The 19350-nt window shown below is 44.1% G+C and overlaps 1 protein-coding gene across 2 annotated transcripts in view; it reads left to right on the top strand.

Annotated features, from left to right (window-relative positions):
• The window catches only part of dachd (dachshund d), a 94317-nt gene that overhangs the window by 45575 nt on the left and 29392 nt on the right, over positions 1-19350 (top strand). For both annotated transcript variants that reach the window (XM_080904104.1, XM_080904103.1), the window contains exons 2-3: positions 2003-2118; positions 9473-9625. In XM_080904104.1, coding sequence (XP_080760230.1) covers positions 2003-2118; positions 9473-9625 — 269 coding nt within the window. The remainder of the gene's footprint in view (positions 1-2002; positions 2119-9472; positions 9626-19350) is intronic.

Genomic DNA, 19350 nt, shown 5'->3' on the forward strand with positions numbered 1-19350 from the left:
GCAGCCTATCCAAACATTACCTTTACTTAACTGGGCCTTTGTACCCGAGTTCACATCCTTTGACATGATCTAAGGTTGATGTGACATTTTTTTGTCCATTTGAGGGTCCTTTTGCTTTTAGTATTGTTATTAAAAAGCCTTTTACCCATCACATACCCTCTATTGAGGTCTTTCATAAATAATTCAGCCAGAGTACAAGTGAAAGTGATGACAGCAAAACTGTCTGCGATCTCTCCCTCTCATAAGATCAAAGAGGTTCTTCTATAGAAATAGGAATTACGTTTCCAGACGTTCCTAGGTTGAGCGGGCACTCGTTTCTCTTTCCACCTCCCTCTTTTCTCCCTTTCCCTCCTCTCGCTTTCTGCCGCTCGCTCTCCCTCTTGTTACTTCTTTCTATCACTCTCGTACTTCCCCTCCAAAGGGACACAGTTGGGTGAAGGTCTGCTTTTAGTCCTAAAACCTCCAGCGCCACTATATGAGAGAGTCAGCACATTCAGACAGATAGAGTGAGTGCACTCTATTAGCAGGAGTGAGGTAAATAAACCTCGCAAGATATGGCTGAATAAATTTCGACTGGCGTCTGAACTAAAACACACTGCGTCATTCTACAGATACCGCCTTTGGGAAATACAGTGAAATGTACTGTAACACAAACAGCCTAGTGCTTGATAAAGTCTAGAGAAAGACATTATTGTTACATTGATTGAATCTAGATTGTTCTTGCAAACACCTTTTTTTTTCTTTTTAAAAAAATGGTGTAATTCAGTCTTCATATTAATTATGACTGTTTAAGTGTGAACTAACTTTACCTGCAGGAGATGAATGAACAAAGAAATGTCTCGTACCTCAAAAGAAAAAAAAATATATGTATATAAAACTGATATATACATATCACTATCCATCCAGCTTTTCTCCTGTAGTTTCAGAACACTCTGGAAACCTTTTGGTGTTTTAAAAACGAGTCAAACTCACTTCTTGATAGAGAGCGCTCGGTATCCCGGTAAAGCTTGAAATGGACTATTGTATGTGAAATAATGTATGAGGCCAATATGTCACCTGTGTCACGTCACCATAATTCATCTTCAGCTGAGACATCCAGCCCCTTGTTCATAAAGAATATACTTCTATAGAATCTCGGCCCATTACATGCTCATTGTGTTGTTGTTTTTTTCAGCCTGTAGGCTTTTCTTTGTAACTATAAGCCAGCAAAGTAGGTATTGATTGAAACTCGAAGCTGTATTAATAAGTGAATGAGTAAGATGTGTGGAAAGTCAGGGGTGTATCTGCTTTGAAGGCCTTTTCTCCTCCACAGTAAGGTGGCACAGTCATTTATCACGGCTGGATCTGTGCCCCTCGTTTGGTGTAATAAAACTCCCCCATCAGAACCGTCCAACAGGTCTGAATCACTCTGTCACACCACCTTCCAGCTAAGGCACGCATTAAATCAAGCAAGCAGAACATTTCCTAAGGCAGCCATTGCCTTTTAATTTCCTGAAGAACCTTAAAATATCATTCATTACCAGAACTACACATATTTGGTTTTTAAAAGTCTCATAAATCAATAGTGGCCTGACTGCAATAATTATAACAAGTTAACATGTAATTTCCAGGCCGAGGGCCGCGCGCTGGATTTTAGCATATGCAAACGAGGCAATTCAAATAGTGTGGGGATATTAATACGGAGGAACAGGTAACGAGGTACGGGTTATGAATTATGCATCAAAAAGTGGTTGATCTTCAATAAAGGAAATGAATTCACCGTGTAATCTAATTAGTTATGGAAGTCTATTATGTTGAGCTGCAGAAAGCAACTGTCCTTGAAAAGAAATTTATTTACAGTACATGTTAGCTCTTTGGAATGGAATTGCATTCTGGAGTGCTCCAAATGTTAACACTCCCCCACCACCGCCACCACCACAAAGCACCAGACCAGCACTACCCACACGGCCCCTCCTCCTCATTTCTCACCCGACTTCTTCCCTCTTTCTGCCCGGTGTTTCAGCTCCAGACCCGGCCGGCCTCCGAAGAGAACCCAGAGTGTGACATCACCGGAGAACCCCCACATCATGCCCCACTCAGTCCCCGGCCTCATGTCCCCCGGCATGATCCCGCCCACAGGTATGGTTTGGTCTGTATCTCTCTGTCACTGTTGCTAAGGCTCTGATTCCCTCTGTCTAGGTCTCTTCCACACACACAAGCGCACGCATGCACATGCACGCTCAGCCTCCCCACGAGTGGCCTCCCCGCAGCTTGTCCTCGAAATGGCAACCAGTCCAAAGTGACACATGCATCCAACCACCAGACACCAGCCGCTCACTCGTTTACCAAAAACAGATACTCTGCTGTCCACCCCCCCCCCCTCCCCCCCTCGCCGGAAACAAAGAGGAGGAGAATAGATTGGAGTGGAGATCTTTTCTCTCAGATTATTCCAGTAGATGTTGCATTTTGCCTTGAGTGCATTCTAATTAGTGCGATTAAATCCACTCCACTGGTATATGTACATAGGCAGTGGTGATGCTAAAGCAAGCTTATCGCCACAAGAATCAACAACAACCGTTTGTGCCCTAACTTACCCCCGGGCCAAGTCTTATTGCAACTAATGCTTTTGTTCTATTTGTGGCTGGCTTCATTGTGACTGCTTTGATGTTGGTGGCTGTAAGTGCTCTGCTTTGCATATTCTGCTCTCCTTAGTGATACGTCTTTAATGATATTACGCTGTCGAAAGGAGCTTTGTGCATTCTATTTAACCGACTATTCATTTTTTTTTTGCACTTTTGCAAAGAGATAAAGCACCGCAGCAGATTTTCCATAGTGAACTTGAACACTTTTAATGATCCCACTGAACACATTTTAATTCTGTTTGTTTTCGTATTCGTTTAAGAGCCACCCACTTTGAAATTCACTACTAAACGCGGGTGCCGGTTCAGTGCAGGCCAGTGCTTTGAACTGTGGGAACAGGATGAGGTCACTGGCTATCTGCGCAGCAGTATAGAAGGCAAACTTAAAGGCTGAAGTGAACACAGAGAGGGACAATGATGAGAAAGACCCATGTTATTTAGTGGAACATAAAGCAACAGAAAAGCCTTTTGATATCATCCCCTTTAAGCCCAGAGGGACTCTATGATCTTGACATTTAGTCAGGGTATTCAGGGGGCAGCGATAAAGTAATTGAGGTTTTCTTTTTTTTGGTCTTCTCATAACTGCCTTAAGCTTCCTAACTGTGGCGAGATGGAACTTTTTGCACCAGTTTCTGTGTCGTAATTAAACCATTTATTGTTTTGATGATAGTATTAAGCATTAAACGTCAAGGAAGTTACAGACTTTGACAGATTAGTAATTAAGTATAATTGACCACACATAAGTTAGCATCTAAGTAGGCGACTAATTGATCTCCCTGTCATGTCCAAATGTTCTGATTGATGATAAAAAACGACATTGAGAGACTGTCTTAAATAGTTACACCATCGTGTCATGTCACATTAGTTCATTTTTCAGATGAGTTAGCGCCTGCACAGAAAGACAGAATACGGGCCGACAGCTCTTCCCGAGGCTTCACCAATTCTTCGAGCCGCCCACAAAATAGCTGCGCCCTTTTTCATTTGGGCTGCGGATGAAGAGCGCACAGTGTTTGGTTCACAGTAACATGTCATCCCTCTGCTGATGTTCCAAGGAGATAAGCAGCATTAACAAATATGGTAATAGTGGTTAACTATTGCTCAAACTGGCAAAAAAGTTTCATCTTGAGATCGAAGCAGGAAGTTGTTCAATTATCTCATCTCCCAGCTTTAAAGAGCAGCATGACAGGCACTTAACCGTTTTACAGTTTTCCCTTTTATTTTATTTCTTTTTTTCCTTCTTTTTTTTTTGGCGCAGCTCTTTTGAAGCGTCAGACTTAAGGTCATAGATTTAAGTTCGGTGGCTGTATCGGTCACATGTGAGAAGTGCATGAGAACAAATGTCGTCTTCACTCATCAGGACCAGAGAGTGGATGTGAGACACATTGTTAACATACACCAGTTCCATTTAGAAATGGACGTTTTAATGTGCTGAGTTAGTGCTTAGTTTTACACTTAAGGACATGTGTGAAGGCACACGTGTGTCTGTGTGAGTGCCTGAACGTGTGCATACTTCATGCCCCGAGGAAGGGGGTGTGGGGCAGGGGTTTACGCTGGAGCCTTTCCAGTTGCTGATGCATTACAGGCAGATTGGCCCCCAAATCGGATTATTTGCTGTGGACTGACACCACACTGAGATGACATCTCCTTTAAAGTGGAGAGGTGGCCTCCACTCACACTCTGGCCACTACTTAAGCAGCAGCTTCAATATAATTCATTTATGTCCTGGATATGGCTTCAATCTTTTGAATAACGCAAGAGTACTGCATTTACCATTAGAGAAATGAATGTCACCTACATCTTACCGAGGTGCATCCTGTACTTTGCTGATAAAAAAAAAAACCCAACAACAATATTTCCTAATGCCTCCTGGCATTGCCTCGCTTTAAGAGCGACACAGAGAGTTGCTTCTTCTTCTCACGAGTGCTGTAAGTGGAAACATACAGTAATATTTATCCTCTTTCAGTGTACAATTAGCACGTCATCCCCTGCTGCAGAGTGGATCATCTAATCCATCGCCACTTCAAGCTGCTTTAAAATAGATCCAGTATGCGCCAGGTAATTTAGTGTCAGTTCTTTGTGCCTCTGCCCCTCCTCTTTGAGTCCGCCGCTTGTCATAAGGTTAGCACGCTCTGTAATTGATACTAAATTTGTCATGATGTGGATAGCACAGTTCAAGTGGTTTAGTGTACCTAAGAGTCGCGTTGTTCCCATCCCCAGTTTGTCATTGCTGTGCTGCCACCAGTCCATGCATAAAATTAGGCGGCCATGCTCATTGACATGGAGTGTCTCTTCCCTATTTATCCTGCTTGCCCGTTTTCATTGTTGCCCATGGTGCAGTCCCTAACAGAGAGGAGAACAGAAACACAGCAGATGAGCTCTTGTTTTTTGTTTGGGGTTTTTTTTTTTTTTGAGAGGAGGGGGGGGGAGTTGCAATCACTGCAAGAGAAAGTCTTAAAAGTCGGTCTTTTGTGTACTGATGTGAAGTTAATCTGATTTTAATTTAATTATAAGAGTTAGTTGCGGAGGGCACAGGCATTGGGGTGTTTGTTGTAAGAATGTTCTGACATTGGCGCAGGTATGGGGCAGCTAGCATGTTAATTAATGATGAAGATCCTGACAATATGCAGAGGCATGACAGCGTTAAGCCAGTCGGCTGCTGCTTCCTTTGCATATTAATAGATCCTTCATTATTATTTAATATGACAGCTGCTCCAAGGGCTACCATCAGACCTTGTCTCTGTTATTTGCTGTTTTGTGCTCCCCATGTGACAGTACCATGCTATTCTCTATTTGTTGAAATGTTCCCCCCTTTCTGTTTCCTTGCTGGTGTGACTCTCAACATGCGACCGTGATGCGCTGTTAGTTTTGTGCTCTGGAGGATTCGGACTCGCCGGCGCGTCTATACGAGAAAAGTGTCTGAATCTAAAGGTGACTTTGAAGGACTATATGAGGCTGGATTGTTTTGTTTGCATAGTAATGAATGCAGATTAGCACCGAGTGGGATTGGTCCTGTTGACGTTTAGACTTCTAGTGGCTTAATAGACTTGTTGTTGGGCGCCAACATCTCCCTGGCTTCCTTATTACACGCGCTGTATTGAGGTGTGCGTTGTGTGGATATGACAATTGATCCGGCGAAATGAAGCAATTATCAGAACAAAGATTTCGATTTATGGAGTGTGTCACTTAGTCAAAGACAGGGGTGGATGTTGCGGGCGAATGATAAATGAAAAATGGAAAAGTGATCATTTCATCCGTTTCACAATGGTACGAATCAATTTCCTAGCCTTTATTTTCTCGCTAAACGTTTGATCAAAACTCATCACCTCCTACTTTCCGTTTCCGTTTTGCTTTAGTGGCTCTACAGTTTAGTCGACTAAAGAAAAAAATTATATTATATATATGTGTTGAGGACAGATAGGCTGCAGTGCAATAAACCACCGTATTCCTACAAGTTAGAGAGCATCAGAAAGCTCCATTGCTGCACTCATTTTAGCAGCACCTGATTTGTGGGGGGAATTTATCACACAAACAGCCCAGAGGTGATTTCAATATTTACTCGGCAGTCTGTTCTGCATACGTCTCATTTGGAAAACAGTTGACTCTTGCCCATTATACACAAATGAAGGCTGACCTTCAGACTGGGCAGAGGCCACATTCATTATGTGGAGAAGTATCACCTTCTTATGAGGCAATGGCTGTTTTCCCCCTCCTCCTGCCCAGCCTATGCATATGGAACAGCAGCCAGGGCCCACTGCAAACGAGAGGGCCCTCGCTGACATGATGTATACTGTACGTCAATATGGTACTGATGTATTTTAAGATGCAAACAAGGCTTTAAATTATATGCACCTCCATGTCAGAGGCTCAGAGTGACTCTCACCATCTGCCTATCAGCTGGGGATGAGAGGAAAGGGTGTCCAGGCCGGTATGCTCTTGTGTGCGTGTTTGTCAGTGTGTGTGTGTCTGTTAGCGCTTGCATGTGCTGGCATGTATCTATTAGAGCCACGTGTTTGATTTCTACCTCTCCTTGTACTTGTGTCTCCCCTCAAATGCATGGCTAATAGCTGCTTTGAGTCCCATCACGGAGACGTGACAGCTTAGCGATGATAAACGGAGACGCCGCTTTGTTCAGCGTCAAACGTAAGGCAAACCTGCATATCAAGTACAAGCAGCACCCAGTGAAAGGGCAGGTGATATACCGTATTGTGGATATGAGTGATTCCAGTAATAGGTACATATCTTTTTCTTGCCATGCATCTTTGATTTTGTTGCTGGGGCTGGCGAGAAGAGTCGTGGGACTCTCCTGAGACACGCCAAGCCTAGAGGAGCTTTAGCACTATCTGTCCCTGCTGTTTGAGACCAGCCTCATGAATAAAGATTTCAGTCACGTTCAATACACCAGAACCCTGGAACTACCACAATGACAGACCAGTGCTTTATGATCTCTGCAGTGTGCTCAGCATATGTATGGCTGTAATATTAGACCTACTATGTCAATCACATCAAGTTCATTTTCATTAAAGTGGATGACCACGTCTAAACTTGCTATTTCGGCATGTATTTTGAGATCACAGAGGGGATTCAGTGATGTCAGTATTCATGTAGTTTAACGAAGCAGCTAACTTTGGCCTCAAGTAAATCCATGTAAAATTCTCAAATACATTCAAATTCAGTTCAATTCAATTCAGTCCAGGTTTATTTATTTAGCGCCAAATCACAACAACAGTCACCTCTGAAAGAGCTGTATATTGCAAGGTAAAGACTCTACAATAATACAGAGAAACCCCAACAATCAGATGAGCCTCTATGAGCCAGCACTCGGTGACAGTGGGACGGAAAAAACAGGAAGGAACCTCAGGCAGAACCAGGCTCACAGAGGGGCAGCCACCTACCACAACTGGTTGGCTGGTTCTACGAAATAACCAGTGTTGGGAAGGTTACTTTTAAAATGTATTCCGTTACAGAATACAGAATACATGCCCCAAAATGTATTCTGTAACGTATTCCGTTACGTTACTCAATGACAGTAACGTATTCTGAATACTTTGGATTACTTAATATATTATCATGCTTTTTACAACAACGTGAATGTACTATTGCTGTGTGATTTATTACTATTACTGAAGGTCCACGACTCCGAACTGTAGTAAAGGGACCTCTGACTAATACGGCGGGGTCCCTGTCGGCTGGTAGCCGAAAAATAGCTTTACTTTGCTGTCTGGGTCAATTTTTCTTGCGAGAGACAGAGAGAGGCGTTGAAAGGCTGCTCCAACGGAACTTATTGTTTTCGGAGGAAAACACGAACACGGTGTACAGTCGAGTCTTAATAGCTTACTTACAACTGGGCTCGTCAGGCACTCTTCTTGGCTGCAGTGGTTATTATTATATTTACATGCTTCCAGCTCCCGTTTTTCCTCGACGACAGCTCGTACCTTTCCACTCGCCTTTTTCTCCCTCCTCGCGCTCACAGACACATAACGTGTATGGCAGTCCATTCTCCCTGCAACACGGACTACACTGCCCATGATGCTACATTCTTTAGAGTTATGCTTGTAGCATTCTGCCTGTTAGCTTAGCACAACAACAACAACGAAAAGGCGCTCTCTCACCCAAGAAACACACAGTCGCAGAAAGAGAGACAGATTGTCGCCCTGTAACCATGGCAACCGTAACGCTGCCGCCTGGAACGACAGAATGTAGCTGTCAAACAAAACCCAAACAGTCCTGACCCGCGACAATATGAAACAGGAAAGTACCGCAGTGTAATCCGTTTATTTCAACAAAGTAACTGTATTCTGAATACCACCTTTTTAAACGGTAACTGTAACGGAATACAGTTACTCATATTTTGTATTCTAAATACGTAACGGCGGTACATGTATTCCGTTACTCCCCAACACTGGAAATAACCCATATCATCTCCGTACAAAAAACCAGTATGAATATTTGAGTATATTTGAGCCAAGCTCATTGCCACTTTTGACCTGTTGCCTCATCAGTTTCGTACTTCTGCAGGCCACAGAACATTTTGAAATAAGAGATGATACAAAAGTTCACATATTGCCTCCTTCTTCATTCCTTAGTTAATTTTCACTCATGGCCCTCTAACTATTAAACTTGCTGGTCTGTCTAAAGGATTCCATTGTGCCCGATGACTCGCCTTGACAGTGAGAAGAGCCCTCTTATTATGAGGCACGACAATGTATTGCTGTAAGAAACACGAGCAGCACTGTGAGGTATTATTCAGGTCGATTAGCTCTGATGAATGCATTAGACGGTATCACTGAAGTACCCTCCACAATAAGATTCAGAGGACGCAGCTCAGCCCCTATGTCTGTTCACTTTAACCCGCTTTACTTAATGTTTAATGCCTGCCCCCCCCCCATCCCCCGTCGCTGTGTCACACTGCATCACTATTCCTCATTCACTATTATAAGCTGTACACACAAAGTGCTTGCATCATGCGCTGTTATCTTGACTGCATCTTTTTCCATCAAGGTACAAATACATCAATACAGAGCGGCGAGGAATGCCAGAGTCTCTGAAACATTCATAAAAATCATATGCTGCCACACACACGGGGATCCATCTCATCAGCATGATAACCCGCTGTGAAGATATCCCCTGTCAGAAGATGAAAAACAAAGTCGTGATCTCGCAGGAGCTTATTCCCCATAGTGTATAAAATTATTCATTGTTTTATTATTTCAAAAGTCTGCCCTCTGTTTTCTTTTTCCTTCATTTTTTTATTTGCCAAGGAGGCTTTTTGAAAGGTTTCGCAGGTGCAGTGGCTCAGCCACAGCAGACATGTAGCGGTCTGTAAGCGCACTGTCTCCTCTGCCTCTTCTCTCCAGGCCTGACAGCAGCGGCGGCAGCAGCTGCCAACGCAGCCATCGCAGAGGCCATGAAGGTCAAGAAGATCAAGCTGGAGGCAATGAGCAGCTACCACGGCAACGCCAACCACCACGGGGTCGACGGAGAGAATGGAGACCTCAGCTCCAGTGTCGGTGAGGATGCCCTTCATACACGCACACACTGTCACAAATACATCTCGCATTAGTGGGAAAAAAATGCAAGCCACACACAAACACATGCGAAGACCTGCACACTTGCCACCGTTTCAGCACACGCTCAAAGAACTCATAACTGTTCCAAGACTGCACAATTATCTGTTTAAAAAATTAGACAGAAAATGTCCAGAGAGGCAGGGTATTATACACATCTCAATCCTCGGCCGTATAAAACGAGAATCAACACATTAGGGGGAAAAATGCAGACTGGTTATTAAACAAGTTCCATTTTTGTCAGGGTTGTCAGTAAGTTTGAGCAAATTTGCTTTGATTTGCAAGAGTGAAAGCTTATGCGGTTCCATGCATTGTTCCAAAGGTACCCCAGCAGGCAAAAAAACAATGCTGGCAATCAAACCCTTCATTCTCTCTTTACATGTATCCTGCCTCCTTTCTTTCCAGCCGAGGCTAAAAAGTCCAAAATAACAATAATTCCAGAGCAGGTTTAGACTGAAATATGTCAAAGAAGAAGGTCGTTTCTACACCTCGTCATTAAAGCAGACACACTGTTCTTTGTGTCAATGGAGCTTTGTCAAAAGTAATAAAAAGGTTATACGCACACAGAGGCACACACAGACACACAGCTTGCCTTAAACCGAAGACTCGCACGGTGTTCTTTCATGAGATGCTCTTTCCACTGTGCTGCTGCCTTCTCAAAGTTTATAAAGCAATAAACTATTGATTTTAGTTAGTTTGTATGCACTGGGAATGCCCGCTTTAGTAATGTAAGTCATGTTTTTCCGAAAGTGTTTTATGTTGAAAGAAAAAAAAACAACTCCTAATAGCTAAGTGAAACTGTGAACACAGTTTCCCAAAGCTATCAGCTTTTAACAAGGTCTAATTGAATTGCTGTGAGAGCTCTGGTTTTTCACTATGTGCCATTTCAATTAATTATTAGCCCTAAAATGCAGAAGGATTTTTTGCAATATCACACACGAGCACTTAGTGTATTAAAGAGAATGATAATGTATGTTAGCGCGGATTCATGAGCCCGTTCCGAATTATAAACCAAGTGTAATCCCCGTAGCTTTGCCTGCTAAATTGAGGTTTTGATTCACTTACTGTAATAAATGGCTTGACTCCTGAACACATTTCGACAATAATACTTGACACCATGGAGCTTGTGGCGTGCGAGATGAAAACAGGATGTGTTTCTAAGCAGATTTAACAATGCGAAATGCATAAAGTGTGAGGTCATCACTCCGAGAGAATGGAGTGTGTAAAAAAAAAAAAAAAGAGAGAGAGAGAGAATACGAGCCTGCGAGGTCACGGAAATAAAGATAAATGTGAGTACTAACAGCAAGGCTGTGGCAATGGAGCTAATAAGAAACTGTTTTATCTTTTTACAATTTAAATTGTAACCTTGAGCCCACAGCCAGCCACACAGGCTCCCGGTAGAATCATAATTCTGGCAAGGGGGAGCAGTTCTAGGTGTGGGTGCATGGGCCACAGCATTAGCTCTCTGAGTGAAATATATGGCAGTGACGCCTCTCGGCCCCATCCACAATCAATTGGATTCTTTTCCTTTAATATTTACTCGCAGCGATGAGATGCTCGTCTGCATGGTGATGAACAGTCTGCCACTGGCGTTTGAAGGTGACCTGTCAGTGAGTATGGACAAATCTCTCGCTCGCAGAAATGTAGAAAATAAATCATTAGGGGCAGGCAGTCAGACAGGGGCCCCTCTCTCTCCCTCACTCTCCTCGGATTTAAATCAGCTCAGATTTATGATTTGAATTAATGCTTCGTTTGGTCAAAGGAATGGTCGCAGAGACAAATGATGTTTGGTACTGAAACCATCCTAATATTGATTACTGGGTGTCGCAGCAATCTCTTGTTTATATCAAGCACTCTCCTGTGACAGGGTGGCCAGCAGGAGTCATCCTGATAATACGCTGGAGATATATGGCCCGCTCTGCACTGCAGAGCCATGAAACACAAGCTAGCAGCATGTTGTCTTCTTCATCTAGCCCCAGACTTTGCTTCACATGTTTTATTTTTAATGAAGGCATTTTGGGATTCCACAGTTGCGAGACTTAACAAGGAAGCCTGATTACAGATTTTACTTCAGATTCCATAAAGTGGCTCGCTCGGGTTTGATTTATGAGCTTTTTTTTTTTTTTTTTTTTGCTTTCTTTTTTTTTTGAAGTGCGAATCCCTAATATATCCAGCACTTGAGCCTATTATCCAATAGCTATCGAGACGTATAAATCAGTTGACTGATGTAGCAGAGGGGGAAATGCATTTGGCTGGGGCTTTTGTTGGGACTGGACTGACTGTTGTTCAGAGTGCTGACTGGGGAATGACTTCATGCTGTTTTTAAAACAGACTCAGACCACAGCTGCTCTGAGGAAATGGACTGGCGTTTTATAATCAACCGGCTTAAACTAAGACCCACACAAACAGATGTGTTTACTTACACAAATTATGTTACCATCCACGATAGGAATTGATATGATAATGAGCATCCTTCTGATAATACCACTAAGGACATAGATCCATTTAATCAGAAAAGAGCCACTACATCAACCCGTGGAGGGGAAACGAAAAAGAAAAAAAGCCTCCTCGGGCTAAAATACAGAATACAGGTGCCTCATCTCAGTGTTTGTCTGAAGCAGTTCTTGTATTGTGAAGCGCTTAAAGCAAAGCACAGCAGAGCCAGCCAGTGAAGGACACTCTGTACTGTTTGTAGAGTTGGATTGCCCGCCGCTGTCTTTGTGTTGATGTAAATTGAACAGGCTAATGTTTCTCCCTCACATTAAATATTCATCACAATTAGACCTTCCTGTTTGCATCAATGTTATTAATTATAAGGAAAAAAACAGCCAGTTCAACTCTCTGCCAAAATAACCAAACATCCTGAGTGAGAGATGGAGAGAAGGAAATAGATATGTATGAAGAAGGGGAGGCAGGAGAGAAGGGTAAAAAAGATACGGAGATGGAATGACATCAAAATGTAAAGAGAGGCAGGATGGTGTGTGTGTGTGTGTGTGTGTGCGTGTGTGGGGTCTTTCTTTGATTTTCCCTCGCACTCTTTAGTTGGGCAGAGGGAGAGCTCTCAAAGCACAATGTGGATTGTTCCTGCGCCTCTCAGGAAATGCCACAATTACAGATCACAGACCAAGCAAAACACGTGTGGCGCTTGGCCTTGAGGGGGATAAACAGCCTGCCATTCCCTCCCAGTGCATTGACCCCAGCCACAACCTTCATTACTGGGAGAAAAAATATTGTCAGCTGCCCACTAACAAACACCTGCCAATTCCAAGAGAAGGAATTGGGTTTGTTTTTTTTCCAGTTACAGAAGGGGGGAAAAAAGTGTTTCTCGGAGCTTCAAAAAGAACCAACAAAAAATCAGGTTGAGACGATAAGGCAGGGGTTTCACCCTTTGTCCTCTTTTCTCTGTCTCACTTACTTCTCTGTCTTTCACCCTCTGTCTCTCTTTGGCCACTGGGTGCTGCCCTGCCACTCATCTGACTCCTCACCACACAACTCTAATGGAGCTGAAATCCTGTTTGTAATTAGATATGGGAATTCCACTGTCATCAGCCAGATGATGCCACGACATGCCGGCTAAACAACAGCGCGGCGGTAGAAGGAGAAGACACAACTGTCACTGCTAACATAATCTACCAAAAAAAAAAAAAAAAACTCTTCCGAGTCCGCACTGTAACATCGCAGCGAAGCTTTAAAAGGAGCGATGCATGAAAACCTGAAAAGCCTTTGTCTCAACATCTGTGGCTTCGGTCCAGGCTGCCTGCGCCCAACAGGGGCGGGTGGGGGAGTGGAAAGCCTCATGCTAGTCTGAAGTTTGGACGGGTGGTGACAGGTACCTGGAGTCTTGCCTGACTGAGTGAGGAGTTGAGGGAAAGAGGTTCTGGGTGAGATGATGAGGAAGCATCATTCTCTCTTTCCAGGGTCATCAGGCTAATTTCTGCAAGCCCTACCCTCACGCTTGCATGTTTGCATGCGTGCGCGCGCGTGTGCCTGCGTGCGTATGTGTGTGTGTGAGAGAGAGAGCGAGGAAGAGGGGGCCTTGGCCCCTGAGAGCGCTCTGTGAGGAGACCACAGCTGTACACTCCCAGCAGCTAATTGGTCCTTATCTAGCTGTCCCATTCATCTTCATTTTTTACCAATTACTGAGCATTATCTGTGTTCTCAGTTGGGTATGGGACTTAATCCTTTTTGGTTAAGCTGGTGCTACAGCTTGCAAATTTCAAATGGAGGAAGGGTGGGTTGGTGGGTGGTGTATTTGGATGTGGGAGGGGAGGTGGGAGGGGCAAAAGTCGCAGCAAAAAACAAACTCCGAAACTTCCCATCATCCCTCACGGGCGAGAAGCAATCAATAAACAATGACATCACATGAAGGGGAAAGGGGGTGGGGAGAAAAAAATGGAAGGGATCAATTATTGGCGTTATAATTCAAGTCCTTGTTTGCAAACGTTGCAGCCGCATTGATTAGGCTGTTCTTGTTGCACTCGCCATTATTGACTTGTTAAGGCCATATTTTCTCATCATCAGTGGTTTTACCTTTTAGGGTGGGCGGGGTCATTAATTATTTAGCATGTATTTATTTTAAAGCGTGGCGAGTGAGAAAAAAAAAATCACCGTGTTTACGCCACAAACAACACAAAGTATAGTACACTGCTCATCCAGAAGGTACATCAAGACGCCGCAGTCTGGGGCAGTTAGCCTTAATTTTCTGAGATCAATGCATAACTAGACTCCTCTCTATATGGGGTCCGTGCTTGGCCATGTTGCAGAGCTGAGTGGAGTCAGGCTTGAGACCATGCACTAATTACTGGAGTGTTCACTGCTCTGTTGGATAGCATTTGTGCAATTTTGGAACATATAAGAGAGTCAGTGTGCTTTGCGATAAGCCGCTAAATAAGACATTAAGATGACAGCGCGTGTGAGTGGAGAAATGATAGTCGTCGAATGTGAGCCGAACACGGGGCTAAAATGGGTAGAGGTGACGTGCACCCGGGCGTATATTTACTGGACATACAGGCATGCGTGTCAGCACACGCAGACAAAGCCACGCACACAAAAGCAGGACCCATATAGAGAGACACTGCTCTTGCACTTTGATAGGGATCTGTTTGGTCACATTCTCTGTGCCAGCTGTCAGCCCAGCTCCACTGCTGCGATTTAATTAGTCTGTTTATGTCCTTTCTAATAATAAAGCTCTCTGGGTGGAAGGACACGTCCAACTAGCTAACTACGCGCTCCAACCTGCTAGCTGCATTAGTGCTGGTGGCCCAGCGCAGCTGAATGTGGGCCATGATGGAGGATGGTGGCAACTTCCTGCACCTCTCCTCTAGAACAGTGGCCCTCAGGCTCAGATCTAGTATCACCCCCTACTCAATCCTAACCTTAACCATTAGGGGATAAAGCACATACTGACCTGATATGAGTGTCTAGGGGCAACTTCATCCATCTTCCTCTCTAGCTCTCTTGTGGGAGCCTTTGTCAGCCAAAGCTCTTTGGAGAGACTAGATTGTAGCCATAGGCTGAATGGAATTCATTTCACGAACATATCATAACACCTCTTTTTACAGCGGCAGGTTATTGTCTTGACTAATTTATGCAATTCAACATTTTATTTGGGTTTTCTCCCCATCTTCTTATATCAAGGGTCCTTCTCCAGACAAAACAGGATTTCTTTGACCTGCCAGCGTTGGGCAAACGGGGGCTAGTGGTGGTAAGTGAGCGAGACAGAGGGTGGCAGAGCAGACAGGCAGCCTTCCAGTCTGAGTGAAGAGCTTGATGGGTCTCCGTCGCTCTCTTGGGCTTTGGCCCTCACCATCTCTCTATTAGGCTGCCAGGCTCATGGGAGCCAGGTGACAGATAAGTGAAGAACGACACACACATTTTAATAGACATTTCAAAAGATAAACCTGATAATCATTTCTCTTTTTAATGAAGTCTAATGTCCTCGTTCTAATTCCGGTTGCGTCGGCTGTTAAGCATCAGCGTAACACTTGAATATGCATGATTGGGAAATTGTGAGGCGCACCGATGTAGCTACAAAACACACAAACGCAGACAACGGCAGAAATAGATTACAATAACAGGGGGAATTGATTAAACATTATTTCCGTAATGATCCATATCAAGTTCTATCATCTTTGAGTGGCAGCGGAGTTGCGGCGCTACGGAGAGGAAGAGGCGGCGGCACTCAACAAACCGTCATGGAAATATTTGTTTGATTGTCTCTTGCGGTTAGCTCACAATAGCAGGAGCAGAGCTATAAAAAAACAACTGACCAGTCGAGTTGTCATCCCTCATCAACATTAGGCCTCATTCCTCATTAATTGGATAGATTAATTTGGAGCGCTTTGATGCCGGGGTGATGCATGTGTTCGGCTGTCCCCTCCTCACTATTCTCTGTCAGGTTGAATTTAGCCAGGGAAGGGGCTGACCTTTGAAAGTGAAGAGATCAACACAATTTGAAAAGACAATGTCACTTGCTGTAAATGTGATACGTGTAATAAATGACATTCAACCTTTCGGTGATGATGAGCTTTCGCAGGTCGGAGCAATGTGAAATATACGTGGTGTGTGATTGCGTCGGATGCGGAGCCGTTTTCACATGCACAGTTAAGATGGCGCAGCGTTAGAGGCTGGATATCATGCGCTCTCATTTCCCCGTGATTATGTCTAAGAGGAAACATTAGCATAGAGTAATGATATTACTGTGTGTACACAATAACAGTAATGGCAGCGCGGTGATGACAACAGCGAAATGGCGTTCTCTTTTAACTGTGATTGCACTGTAAAAATGTAGCATTGCCCGGGAAGGATTCAAAAAGCGTTTCGTGACAGAAAAGAAAGTTGGTCGTGTTCCGCAAAAGCACTTTTTTTCCCCCTTTTTCTTCTTCTTCTTCTCTCAATTATGATATGGGAACCCTCATCCAAATAGAGCTATCAGCCTTCCTGAGCCCAGACATCTTCACCATCACAAAGCCTCTCCTCTGGGACCAAGATAAAGACGGAGCGCGTGAGCAAGTTCAAACAACGTAAAGGAATTTCACAATCAGCACGCCCTTCGGAGGGTGAACAAACAAAGGAAGGCGTTTCTTGATAAATGATATTTAGAATCTCCAGACAAATAATCAAACAAATATATATCTATGTATATTTTAACATGTTGTCCTCTGCCTCAGTTAAAGTCCACACTGAACTGCATTTCAAGGAAACCTCGCGCTGACAACGGTTGAGCGTTACTGATTTTCTCTCGAGAGAGAGGTGCTTGTCATGGAGGAAGTGAGAGCGCAGGAGGTAGTGATGCTAATTTTGTAATTAAAACAGATGATCCGATGACCACATGCAAACCGATCCCTCCCTACCACCACCACCATCCACCCCTCAACCCCCATCCCGGCTAAATTGATATGATGGCAGAGTGGGTCGTGATTGATAACACTCGTCAATATATTTCATTTCAGGAGCCTTAGTCAAATGACAACTGGTTGTCATTGACTGAAAGCAATCTTTTTAAAAGGGGGAGCCTTTGCTAAGTATCAGATGAAAATGATTCCTCTGTCTGCTTGGGTGTCACTGTCTGTAGGAGCTTTATTGATTGGGCTTGAATATATTGCAGCCGCAGTAGTAACAGCTGCTAGTAATATCTCTCCTCTCCTTCGCCTCTCCTCTTCTGCTCGCAGCACTTTCCGTGCCACCGCTTATTGTGAGTGATCCAGCGTCGGAGCTCCTGCGCCGATTCCGCGGCGATCCTCGGAGTGACGTGTGGCAAATGTGAAGTGAGCCTGGTTCCGACCCAAATTAGTCAATGCCTCCCGTGTCCTAATGTGTCCTGAAGGCCTGGCTGTCTTGGCCAACTGCACACACACACACATACTCCCGCGCATGACTGCGTAAACTAAAACCCACCATTGTGTCGCTCGCCCCGCACGCTCTGTGTTATCAAGCACAAGGATGTTGGCATTGGTTGGTAAAGGTCATTTACTGTAATGAGATTTGCCACATGCAAGCATATGGCTTGATTATTGCCCTGTTCGTTAACATTTTCAGCAAAGAGACAAATAGACAGCTAAAATGGGAAGGGGGGGGGGTAGCACAGGTGGGGCGGTGGCGAAACGTGTTCAGCACCCCCCACCACCACCACCTAAAAGATAGCGAGAACTTCTTCCACAACAGATCTGTCACGGAGATGATTGATCTTCCAATTTTCATAAGGAATGCGCACTATTAGAGCCGAGGATTTAAATTATCCTATAAAAGTTGCCTGCCTTAGATTTTTATGCGCTTAATGGACAAACACCTCTGTCTGTCTCCTTGATAATTTCTACCACATGTTACACTCCAGCGGTTTGGGTTTGGAAAGCAATTATGTTACCTCATGAAAGCAGAAATGTTTTCTTATCATGTTTTCTTTCTTTTTTTTTTTGTTACATTTCGTGATTTAGTTCATCAAAAAGTCTATGCCCACCTCAGTTGCGCGTCTTTGCCTTGGCACGTTGAGCGTATTTTGTCTGCTGATGCGTTAATAGCTTGTTATTCATCCAATCGTTACAGCTCTTGGAATGTAAAGCATTTTTCTTTCCCGCATGTGTTTATATGTTCGGCTGGCTTTGCGCCGGCGCGTAACTTTACACAATTATCCATACTGCATCATTGTCTGAGCGTGCGGCCGTGTGTTTTCATGTTTACCTCTCTTTGTTGCTGCAAGATGTATTCGTTTTATGTCCCCGTTTGCAGTGTGCGTGCGTGTGTGTAGGCATACGTGAGTGGACAGCAGGTATTTAACAAAGACAAGATGTTTGCTTTATTATCAGCATTAACTACGTAAACACAAAAAGCTTCAAAGTTTCATTCAATGACACTGAAGGGCTGTGGGTGGCTACATCAAAGCTCGAAACCTTCCCCTCTCCCCCCATTTTAATGAGAAACAGGACTCACCAGCCTTGACTGAACCTGCCATCTGTGTGTGTGTTTTCTTGTTTGCCTGTGTGTATATGAATGTGGGACTAGCAAGCACATGGAAGCATGCACTTGTGTAGTCTAAAGTGGCACCACAATTCTAGACGACTTATTTATGGAGGCTGTGTCTTATGTTTGATCTGATGCATACACCCCCCCCCCCCCCCGGTCCACCTCCTCCGTGGCAGGACTTCCTTTTTCCCCCCTTTTTTAAAAAGGGAGATTAACAGTTATAGTAAAGACGACTAGCTGATTAGTGCTATGGAGACCTCTAAATGTCTCGCCGCGTGACAGACACTTTTTCATGAGCCATTCATTTCCTTTTGGGACCAGTGTGCAAATCCTTGATACGACCACAACAAAGACTCTCCTTGTGCGCGCCACCGTCTTTACCTTTGTCGGAGAAATGCATACACAACATGGGGGCATTTTTACAAGCGCAATTAAGAGGGAAAACGGAGATTGTTTTTGCGGCGGCGAGCTGCATATGGATTGTGCACTGAGTCAGTCCATTTAGCAGCTTTGACTGGAATGGCCCTGTTCAGTTTGACAGATCAGAAGAGGGAAGGAAAAAATATCTCAACACCATGAAAACCAAAGGCTTAGCAGTGAGCAAATCAGCCCTTTGTCTTGTTCAATTCAAATCAAAGGATAACCAGGAATGTTTGTTTGACAACAGCATTTACAATGCATTGTTCTGAAGCCCAGAGCCTCCCAAACAA

This window comes from Rhamphochromis sp. 'chilingali' (assembly GCF_963969265.1).
Source record: "Rhamphochromis sp. 'chilingali' genome assembly, chromosome: 14".
In the NCBI taxonomy this organism is placed as follows: Eukaryota; Metazoa; Chordata; class Actinopteri; order Cichliformes; family Cichlidae; genus Rhamphochromis; species Rhamphochromis sp. 'chilingali'.